This window comes from Polistes canadensis, unplaced genomic scaffold (assembly GCF_001313835.1).
Source record: "Polistes canadensis isolate GaletaPanama2010 unplaced genomic scaffold, ASM131383v1 scaffold_123, whole genome shotgun sequence".
Lineage (NCBI taxonomy): Eukaryota > Metazoa > Arthropoda > Insecta > Hymenoptera > Vespidae > Polistes > Polistes canadensis.
The window spans coordinates 191,300-203,759 of NW_014569670.1; the positions used below are offsets into that span (position 1 = coordinate 191,300).

Sequence of the window (12,460 nt, forward strand, 5' to 3'; positions counted from 1 at the left end):
TTATCTCTCTTTTTTATTTTATTTTTCTATATAAAAATATTTATACACTTATGGACAATTAAATATTATCTCACACTTTGTTATTATTTATTCGTGTGCATTTAATTTTCTTTAATTTTTTTTTTGTATTATTGTTATATCATTCAATATTTTTTGATATTAAAAATTTATTTGATATTAAAGATGAGAAAAAAAAAGAATGAAGAATAAAACTAATATCGAAATATTTGCGATAATTTAAATATACACATATATATATTTTTATTTTTGCATACGATACGAAAAGAGGTAATGAAAGAAAAAAAAAAAAATAATCGAAAGTTTAAAATGGTTAGAGAAATTAGTTTTAAATTCTAAATGAGTAAGAACCGGTGATTATTCTGATAGATAAAACACGCGTGGGTTGTGTATTATTTATATACCTGTAGAGAAGATGCGATTATTTGCATGGCAGCAAGAACATATATATATATATGTGATATATAAATACATATATCTAAAGTTGACGTATCGGCAGTCCGTGCTATGTCTCGTGCAAGACATCGAACTGAACTAATTGGATAGACGTGATTTAAGGTAGTCCATTTTAAAGATGACTACAGGCGGTGCGAGCAACCGCGAAATTCCAATGGCTGATAAGTTATTCCAATAATTCTCCAACAAGTAATATGTAAATTTTCTAAGTATTAACTTGTGAAAAAAAATAGAAAAGAAAAAAACAAAAACTGTGTGGAATGTATTGCGTGAGAATTCGACGATGGAATTTATTTAAAAGTAGTATATCGTGTAGTTCGTAGCATATCGAATTACAAATCGGTGCAATTTAAATTAGAAAAGAAAAAGAAATAGGGAAAGAAAATAAAAAATAAAGAAAGTATTAAAAATTTTATATATATATATGTTTGTATGTATTATTTGTACCGTTAACTGGTTAATGATTCGTACATTTACCGATTAGTTATGCATTCGCTAGATTCGAATTCAAATTTCATTAAAAATGTAAATATATATTATAAAAAATAATAGAATTTATTTAACAGTATATCGAGTTCAAAGTATAAGTCAACGTTAACTCTTTTTCGATTAAACAAAATATCATTATCTATATACCGATTTATAAATTAYACGATTAGTTATAAACCCTTCGTAAGATTTCAATTCAAATTTCATTCGTAAAACGTAAGACCGATATAAAAAATAATAGAATTTATTTAATAGTATATCGAGTTCAAAGTATAAGTCAACGTCAACTTTTTCAATTAAACAAAATATCTTTATCTATATACTGATTTATAAATTATACAATTAATTATGCACCTTCGCAAGATTCTAATTCAAATTTCATTTAAAACATAAATGTATTATAAAAATTAATAGAATTTATTTAACAGTATATCGAGTTCAAAGTATAAGTCAACGTTAACTTTTTCGATTAAACAAAATATCATTATCTATATACCGATTAATAAATTACACGATTATAATTATAAACCTTCGCGAGATTCTAATTCAAATTTCATTTAAAACATAAATGTATTATAAAAAATAATAGAATTTATTTATAATAGTAACAAGTTCACACAAAATATAAATCAACGTAAACTTTTTCAATTAAACAAAGTATATATATATACCCTATAAGATTTAACGATATATAAGTTATACAATTTAGTTATACACCTTAGAAAAGATTTTCATTCATATTTCATTGTAAACATATACGACTGATATAAAATGTATCTTACATGAATGAAAGAAAGAAATATAATTAAAAACCATAAGGTTAACGGGCATAGTATTAGACACATGCGTATCCTTCCGTGGCTAGTTAACAGAATAAAATTATGCACGAGTTTAAAAGGTCTTTCCTTAATGGGTTTTATCGAGAGAAGGTAGAAATGAAGGAAGGGGGAGTCAAGAAATGGGGAACGAGAGAATCCGTGCTGCTTCTGCTGCAGCTGTTTCATAGCCACGATAACTACCGTGTGATATTGAATGGGTAGAGAAAGAGAAAGAGAGAGAAAGAGAGAGAGAGAGAGAGAGAGAGAAAGAGAGAGAGAGAGAGAGAGAGAGAGGTAATGTAGCTTCCGAGTACAAAAAGATGTTAGAATAAAACCTGGAAGCTTATGGGGTGGTATATAAACGAAAGATTTCTAGCATATAGGTTTAAACCACCACGTAACAGTCCTAAAGAAAAAGGGAGAATCCTTGATGATGGTTAAGGGCCCTTTCTTTTCTTCTTCTTCTTCTTCTTCTTCTTCATAGTTGATAGGGCCGAATATTATTGGCTATGGACACTGATTTTCCGTTTAATTTATGAAGATTTATGAGAGAACAAAAATAAAAATAATAACAAACAAAAGTATCGATTATTATCGAAAGTTTTGTTAATATTGTTTAATTTAAATTAATTTGTTATATTTATACGTTGTTTTCGTTCTCTTAATTTTATCATTCCTATCATGATGATCATCGTCAAATGATTTTTTGCAATATACTGTAATCTGAAAATAACATACCCAGATAATCGAATAAATTATTTATTTAATCCTAGAATTACAAAACTTATTTTTTTAATCTTTAAACTACAAACTTAGGGTATATATTTACCCCCTAAGGTTTTCTAGTCCTAAAAATTGTTCTGATAGCAATAATCAAACTTATAAGTATATGAATTTTTTTGTTTATTTCATACCAAAGAGAATAGTGAAGTACAAATTCAATTTTACTAAAGTTTAATTAATGAAAAATCTAATGAAATAAATGAAAGTACTGAAAAACGATCAAATCTTCATTTAAGTTTACCTGGGATAGATATCTACCCTAGTTAGTAATTCTAGGGTTAAAACTAAATTAAAAAAAAAGAAATAAGTAACATTTATAAAACCGGTCGCGTAGAAGATATTCAACAACGTTAGTATATTTTATTATATCTCCGATGAAGCTAGCAACCAACCAACCAAGCACAACCAGCAGCAACAGCAGCAAGGTACTCAGGAAAATTGGACCACCTGGTGGTCTCTTGGGAATGAGCGTGAATTCTATACCCTTGTGGTAGAAAGAAAAAGATAGATAGATAGATAGATAGAGAGAGAGAGAGAGAGAGAGAGAGAGAGAGAGAAGGAGAATAAGGAAAGGGATGGAAAGGGATAGAAAGAGAAGAAGAGAATCGGAACCGAGGCGATCGTGTCCCACCAATAGACGTTTCAATAACGTAACTCCGCACGAGGAGCATTAATTGAGGAGAGAGTGTGAGAGAGAGAGAGAGAGAGAGAGAGTTGCTCGGCAATATGGGTGCTCCCATTACGTGAATAAATCACCCCAGATTAGAATGGAGGGTGGTATACCACCTCTACCCAGTTACCTTCGACTCGTAGGTGTATACCGTTTCTCGTTGGTGGTAGTTGTTGGTGCCGCAACAACAACCGAGTCGCGAGAATCCACCACCACCAACCCCCCACCCATTCCACCCCTGTGTGTCCCGTTCCACCAGGACACGCCGGTTCGTACCGGAGGTCCTCGTAAATTACCCAACGAATCAATATCGTCCTCTTCCCTGCTTCAATCTATACCTACAACCACCATCACCATCACCACCACCACCACCACCATCACCCAACGCAAAACCTCCCCCCATCACCTGGTCGGCTTGGTTCTCCAAGAAGAGAGAGAGAGAGATGGGGAGTGTGTGTGTGTGCTTTTATCGGCCGTACGATTTCGAGGGATACGCAAGTAGTAGTGGTGATGGTGGTGGTGGTGGTGGTAATAGTAACGTGGGGGGCTTTTACGGAATATATCCTAGCTTTAGAGTATATCGTACGGATATTCCACGGAAACGGACGTTTAACGTCTACGAACTTCGGAAATATTTACTGCCTTTCCCCCAAAGGAAGAAAGATGAGAGAAAGAGAGAGAAAGTGTGTGTGTGAGAGAGTGAGAGAAATAGATAGAAGCAAAGTGGTAGGAAACTTTCGATCACCCCTTTTCGATTCATTCGATCCATTCTTTCTAAAGTTTGTCTTGTTTTGTTTTTTTTGTTCTAATCGATTTACGATCGGCTCAACGCGCGACGAATTTTTTTTTCCGAGATATTATCACACACATAAAGTGAGAGAGAGAGAGAGAGAGAGAGAGAGAGAGAGAGAGAGAGAGAGAGAGAGAGAGAGAGAGAGAGAGAGAGAGAGAGAGAGAGAGAGAGAGAGAGAGAGAGAGAGAGAGAGAGAGAGAGAGAAAGAGAGAGAGAAAGAGAGATTTATTGACAATTTATTAAACCGTTTTCTTGTTTCTTTTTTTTTAATCATTTACACGTATACATAATTAAGTTTTATTTTTCGTTTGTTATAAGAAAATTTAATTCGTTTAATAATCTAGATTAAATTCTTTACGATATAGGATTTATTCAGATAATAATAAAATAGACGACTCTACGTTGCATAAAAATAAAAGCCATAAAAATAAAATTGTCGAGATAAAAAAAAACACTGTTCAAATTGTTTGCAATAATTGATGAAATCGTAATTGGTATACTTGAATGTTTGTCAATACAAATGAATAAATATATTAATAATAAATATAAATATAATAATAATATAAAATATATAATAATAATATAAATATATTATAAATAAATATATTTTGTCAATTGTCTCTTTACGTAAATAAGACGATGATATAATTTTTAAATCTATACGCAAATAAAAAACTATTGCAATATTTCAAATACATGCACCATGCATGCATGCATGCATGCATATACGGTGCATCAAAAAAAGTGGGACACTTTTAATCCCAGCGTTTTGTCCCAATAAATTAAATAATATTCATTCTTCCTCATCTTCTTCTTCTTCTTCTTCTTCTTCTTCTTCTTCTCTCATTCCCCAGCATCCTACTTATACAATAAAGAATTTGATTTTATCGAAGGGGGATGAGAAAGGGTGGAAAAGAAAACGACAACAAAAAATCAAGATTAAATTCCAAATGAATCGTTCCTTATAGTCGAAAGCCAATATCGTATCGATAATCGGATTTCGTGACTGCACCACCACCGCCATCAACACCACCACATCCCCTACCACCCTCCTATTGTGCGTGAACGTGGTGCATCATTTTTCTCTATCTCTCTCTCTCTCTCTCGTGTAGTATTTTTTATAGTAACAATCTAGTTTCGAAAGATAGAATGAGAAAAAAATAAAAACGTGAATATTATTTAAATATAAATCCCTAAAATAATTAAAGATTCTTTCGTGATTCGATTTCTTATGGGGCGGAATGGGATTTATAGACAGCAGATGCTTTACCATCTCTCTTACTCTCATAGCTACTGTTATGCTTCATTTGTTTTGACAAAAAATATGTTCCACTTCTTCTTCTATTTTTTTTTTTGTATTTTTCTCATTTATTTCTTCTTTTGATTCTTCTCATACCAACCCCATTCACACAACAACAACAACAACTTCCACATATCACCAAAGATATCAAACCTAACAACACGAATTGAAGCTCAAGAAAGTGTTCTCGTTTCGTTATGGTTAAACCCATCCCTCTTCCCACCCCCACCCCTAGCAGAACGAAAATTGCGACCATCACGCACAACATAAGTTTGCTTCTTTTACGGGGGTAAGTAAGTAAGTATAGTAATACTAACGTTGAAAGCTTTGCCGATGAAGCAACTTCTTCATCATTAATTATAGTCTTGCAAGGAGAACAAACAAACGAATGAACGAACAAACAAACAAAGAAAGAAAGAAAATGAACGAACACTAATATATGGTTTTTCCTTTTTCTCGTTCTACTTTTGCAACAATTTCCCACCCCCATCCCCATCCCCATCCCTACCCCTATCCCCAGTAAGTAATTTGACCGACAAGCTTCTATCATTTCTTATTTTCTTCTTTTCTTATTTCCATCAATTTTCCCTCCTGCCACCTCCCCCCACCCACACGTATAAATGTTCTTATTTATGTTTAACGATATAAATAATAAAATATATAAGATAATATTTTTTGTGGAATACGTGCGTTCTTATTATCGAACAAGCTTTTTATTATAATGATTAATAAAAATATATATAACTATATATAATAAAATAATATAATTATAATATATATAATAATAATATAATAATATTATATATAATATATATAATAAATAATAAAATTATATATAATTTATAATTTATTATAAAATGGGGAGGGGGGGGGGACGAATTAGACTATGAAAAAAAAAAAAGGAAAAATAATTATTGCTGCAACTTATTGCTCGTTGATATGATTGGATTTGTTGGGGTTGCTTTTGTTATATATTTAATACAACTATTTTTTCTCGCCCGATTTTTCTGATCCGAACTACTAAAAAAAATAAAAGGGTAGAAGAGAAGGGGAGTAACACATTCGTACGTTCGATTAATCCGTTCTCTGTTTTTTTTTTGTTTCTTTTAAATGCGAATTAATCCGCATAGCATTGTTCTAGTTTTTTCTTGTCGCTTTTGTTTCATTTCTTTTTTTATTTCTTTCTTTCTCTTCCCCATTGCGTTTTGTTTCTTCCCTATTTTTTTCTCTCTCTCTCTCTCTTTTGTTGTTGTGTTTTTTATTTTTGTTTTACTTTTGTTTTGTTATCCGAACAAAACACTGTTATCGTATCCGTCACGCTTCGGTAAATATTACAACGCTGATTCTGCTTCACTTCTCTCTTCTCTTCTCTTTCTTTCTCATGTTTCAACAACAACAACCTGTGCACGCGAACAACGTAACCGAGAAAAGCATTTATTTAAACGATGGAATTGAAATTCACGTTATCTGGATATATCGCACCGTGTCATTGCAAACGACGTACGCTACGTATATATATATATATATATATGCAACATGCTGCATGTATATATATATATATATATATGTTCGATGAGTAAACAAAATCCGAATCGTTCTACTTCGAGAGCCATAACGCCGATAATTTTCATTTGGAATGTCAATAGATACATTCCCACCGGGTTCATACCCATAGTTTCATTCGTAGGTACGATCCTCGATAGGAAAACCCTGAACGAAAATTCGATGAAATATGTATTATATCGGAAAATAAAACAGAAGAATCGATAACGTTCAATATCCATAATTATCACATTATACATATACGTATGAATACTATATACTATTATATACAATATTAGCCAAAAGTTTGAGAAATTCTTATATATTCAATAAAACAAAATATTTATATGAACAAAATTAATAATAACATGTTAATATATTGTAAATTATTTGAGGGCCAATTTAGTTTTACAAATAGTTTTCATTTCATAACATTTTTTTCCATGATTCTCTCTTATAGAAATTGTCATAAATGTTACAATAGAAAAGTTTCATATCGATCATTAAAAATTATCTTAAAACTATCTATATAAATTGCATAAGAGTATTATGAATCTAAACAAATGTTATAATATTTTAAACAAATATAATTATATCATAAATATAAGTATATACAATTTATTTAAAAAAAAAAAATCAAATAAACGATTACAAACTTTTGGCTGTGATATTATTTAATTCTCCTGATAAAAGATAATATAAATACGTTAGAATATTTTCCTAATATTTAGACTAATATTCTCTTTGTCTCTCTTTCTCTCTTGTTAACTCTTTCTACCCGTTAGAGGTCGATTTCTTCGTGTTATTCGACCACCGACGCCTTGTAACTCTCGCTTAATTGCTCAGGGAGATAACGTTTGCCTCCTGGCTAATTGCAAATAGACGAACTAACTGCATAATACTTGGGTTTGTTACGATCCCTCTCTTTCTCTCTCTCTCTCTCTTTCTTTCTACCATGTAAGAGAACAAGTTATCGCACTGATTTCCGGCGATGGAGGCACTCAGGCGTTAATTTAGAATGACCATCCTAGGGATACCACCTCATACCGTTAGCATCTCTTTTATTGCGATCACTTTACTTCCTGCCACGTGCCAAGGATTACTTAGGACATAAGTGAGTTAATATTGCGTAGGTGCTGAGTCACGCACGATATTATCTTCTCTTTATCTTTCTCTCTCTCTCATAGAATTTCTAATTCCAAAGAAAAGAGAAAGAAGAAGAAAATATCGTTTCTCATCCCCTCCCACCCTCTTTTATTTTCTTCTTCTTCTTCTATTTACCAAAGTTTACATGAACCAGGTGTGTTTCTTGTAATTCATTCCAAAAAGCTTCTAGAAATATAATGTACAAACTATATTACGTAGGATAACTGTATTAAGAAAATATTCATTGAATTATTATACAGACCTTGTTTGATAATATGCTTCTTTTCTTATTTGTTGTGTCTTCTTCTGGAAATGGTAGATTTCACAAAGTGGGTAGGGGTAGTAGTATTGTCGTGAAGATATATAATGTGCTGCATGGTGTGCTGCTTCATTGTTTTTTAAGAACCTACACAATATTTAACATTTTGTTTATTTGATTTTAAACACAGTTTTCTATCAATTTGAATAAGATTTAATTAGAGTATGTAATTGATTTTTAACTTATTTCCCCATTATAGAAAAGAAAAGAAATAAATGTATTCGGTAAACTTCATACAAGGATTGATAAAATCTAAAACAGAGAAAAATGGCGCGTGAAGTTGCGTCGGTATATACCACCGTCGGTATATACCACTGTCGGTATGTTTGATTAACAGTTTTCTGTAATGATTATACAAGTAACAATATCTATTGAATTTTATTTGAACTAGGAATGAATCTTAAACGACAATGATTTTACTGGTTCTCGATTCGTAACGTCAACGAAGTTAACACACTATTACTGTTTGAGGAAGAAAGTTACAAATAAACACACGTTTAAAAGACTAATCAAATTATCAATATGTCTGGTTACACTGGACAAGACAATTTTTGGGCTCAGCCGGACACTCAGAATCCTTATAAATCCGAGTTACGTTATTTCGAACCACCTAACCCACAATCAGAGTTTCATACTTATACCACAGAAGAATTATCATCTCAATACAATGTTTATTCGCCTAAAAGTTATTTAGATCCAACGCAGGGCTCTTATGCTGGTGAAATGTTTTCGCAAGATGATTTTACCAAAGGTATTATAACATACGATAAGAAATATTGAGAAATGTTATATACACATATTAGATAGACTGGATATTGAACAAATTCTACTCATAGGTGACCACGGTTTTGGAGAAGATGAAGTAGAACCACCGTTGTTAGAAGAACTTGGTATTGACCCTGATCGGATTATACAAAAGACATTGGCCGTATTAAATCCGTTTCATAGGAGAGGACAAATTGATGATGCTAATTATCTTCTTCAAGATTCTGATTTGGCTGGACCGGTTACATTTTGTTTAGCTCTTGCTGCATTCCTTCTTTTAGCCGGTTCCAAAGCTCATTTTGGTTACGTTTATGGTCTAGCAACAATCTCATGTTTAATGATGTACATTCTTCTAACATTAATGAGTAGTACTAATAATATTACTTTATTATCTGTGGCATCTGTATTAGGATATTGTTTATTACCTGTTGTAGTACTTTCAGCGTTTAGTATTTTTACTACTCTTCGTGGTACAATCGGTTTAGTTTTCGCAGCTTTGGCTGTGGCTTGGGCAACTTTATCTGCTTCTCGACTTTTGTCTACCATGTCTGGAGAAAATAATCAGCGTCCTCTTATAGCATATCCTTGCTTTCTTCTTTATGGAGTGTTCACTTTGATTATCATTTTTTAAATGATGAATCTATGAAAATCATATTACATATTAATTATATATCCAACTTTTTTATTCTTAAACAAATCAAGACTCTTAATTAATTATTTTGTATTGTAAACCTAATATACTCCCACAATTGCAATAATTTGTCTTTTAAATATATAAATACAAATAAAGTGTATATAATTTTATTAAAACTAGAACGAGATATATTTAAATACACAACATTTGACTTTTAACAATAAGATTCATTATTCTTGTTTTCTTTTTTAAGAAATTATTTAAAATTATAAAATGCATGTAACAAATTAAAAAAAAGAAAAAACATTTGTCATAATTTGTAAATAAATTTCTTATATAAAATATATATATATATATATATAATATAATATATATGCGCAATCTTCATTATATAATTTTTAATTTCAATGTTTTCAAATAAAAGAAATTATATTATTATATCTTAAAGTCTAATTCTTGTTTATTAAGTTTATTGCTGGTCAATTTTTTATTTTCATAAATTATCAGAGAACCTCTTCTATTTATAACTTGTTCCTTCCATCGGGTTCCGTAGTGTAGCGGTTATCACGTCTGCTTTACACGCAGAAGGTCGCCAGTTCGATCCCGGCCGGAACCAAGCTTCTCTTTTTTTTTTTTTTTTTTCTCTTAAAATACAAATTTTTTTGGACAAAATATTTTTACCCTTGTAATTTATAATAATATTATTAATAAATAATTTTGTCGTATTATATATTATTTTATCTCGTTATTAATTACGATTATAATTTATATGCACAGGTCTGCCATCAGATCCTGCACAAGTACAACAGCCCATTTTAGTTTGCACAGCCCACATTCATTGGGATCCTGAATTTTGTGATGTTAAATTGATACAAACTATGATGTTAAGCAATGAATTACGTTCCATTTTGGACCAAGCTGGCCAGTCTTTCCGACCTGGTCATAAGCCTGATTCTTCCAACGTGCAGCTTTTACTTTGTGGCGATTTTAATTCCCTACCTGATTCAGGTAAATCGTTTAAATATTATATATTTAAAAAATAAAACAAAAATCTGTAGTATTAAATAATTACTAATGAATAATTCTTTTTTTGTTTTTTTTTTTTACATTGAAAACCTAGGTGTCATTGAATTTCTTACATCCGGACGCGTTGCAGCTGATCATCGCGATTTTAAGGAATTAGCTTATAAATCATGCTTACAAAAGATCTCTGGTTGCGATAAACCAAATGAATTTACACATTCTTTTAAACTTGCATCTGCCTACAGTGAAGACATTATGCCTTACACTAATTACACGTAAGTTACAAATATATTATTTTAATATCAAATGAAGAAACAACAAAGAAATACATTTTTATTGATTTTATTGAGATAAAGAAAAATTATCCTTCTTGCAGGTTTGATTTCAAAGGCATAATAGATTACATTTTCTATTCTAAACAAAGTATGGTACCTTTAGGACTGCTAGGACCGTTGAGTGCAGATTGGTTTAGAGAACATAAAGTGGTAGGTTGTCCTCATCCGCATGTACCATCCGGTAAGTTCTTTGTAATATTTTTAAATAAAAAACAAAAGCAAAAAAAAAAGAAAGTACTCTAGTAAGTTAATATATAAAAATAAATAATATTAATTTTTTTCAGACCACTTTCCATTGTTAGTAGAACTAGAAATGACACCAACAGTAGGAACAAGCAACGGTTTGATCTCACGCAGGTAGCAGCCGCTGCGATCTAGACCCAAGTAATAACAAGGGAATGATATAAAATAATAAAAATAAAATCTTTATCACTCCTTCTCTTACTTCAGGCTCTAGTAATATCACTCGCAGTCGACTACTATTCTAATAGCGAATATTACGAATACTCCACATTGCCGCACATTCAACATGCTGACAGACATATTGATGAATTATTCTAATGACCAGGTGAAGGGAGTCGTGTTGTAATGCGTTTAGCCCATGTATAGTGTATTGCATTTTTAAGACCTAACTTCCCATGTTAAGAGTAACCATAAAACTCTCTCTCTCTCTCTCTCTCTCTCTCTCTCTCTCTCTCTCTCTCTCTCTCTATTACCATCATAATATGTAGATACCTATTTTCCTACAAAAAAAAAACAAATGATATTCCGATCAAGCCTCTGTGATATCGTCATTAACAATTGGAACAATTTCACATATTTATTATTAACTTAACAAGCTAGTATCTACTAGAAATCAAATCCTAATCTCTTCCTAAATGTCATTACAACATTCTCCAAGCCAACTTTTGATAAGAATGCTGCCATCCAATGACAAATTGTATTTTTAAACGAAAGAAAACAAAAAAAAAAAAAGTAATGAAAACATACACGCTATACTGGGCTGTGCGAAGTGATCGGAGTTGACTTAACAATTTCAATGCAAGTACAAATCTGTTCTTATTGGCCACGTATATTGATAATGATAATGTTATATAAGGAAATAGATGATATTTGTAGCAAATGTAATTGTAAGTATGGTAAAATGTAACGATGTTCGTCTATCATAGTAACACATTGAGATATCAGTTGACATTCATCATTAGGTATTTTCATTTCCAATTAATTAATAGATAAATATCTCAAAAATCCAATTTACTACTTGATAATTCAGTTGTAAAGTAGATAAATATTATAGGTAATACATAATAACGAAATGTTCATATTTGTACAACTGCATTTCTTTTTTTTTTTTTTTTTTTTTTTTTTT

The 12,460-nt window shown here is 31.1% G+C and overlaps 1 protein-coding gene and 1 non-coding gene across 2 annotated transcripts; both read left to right on the plus strand.

Moving 5' to 3' along the window:
• The first annotated feature begins 8,658 nt into the window (after nt 1-8,658).
• LOC106788064 (CCR4-NOT transcription complex subunit 6-like) lies at nt 8,659-12,194 on the plus strand. Its single transcript, XM_014750985.1, has 6 exons — nt 8,659-9,085; nt 9,171-9,704; nt 10,514-10,741; nt 10,854-11,031; nt 11,133-11,272; nt 11,376-12,194. Exons 1-6 carry the CDS (start codon nt 8,857-8,859, stop codon nt 11,450-11,452), a joined length of 1,386 nt encoding a protein of 461 aa, XP_014606471.1. The 5' UTR covers nt 8,659-8,856; the 3' UTR covers nt 11,453-12,194.
• On the plus strand, nt 10,277-10,349 carry Trnav-uac. The gene has a single exon. It is a non-coding gene; the product is annotated as a tRNA-Val (tRNA).
• Nucleotides 12,195-12,460: the final 266 nt, after the last annotated feature.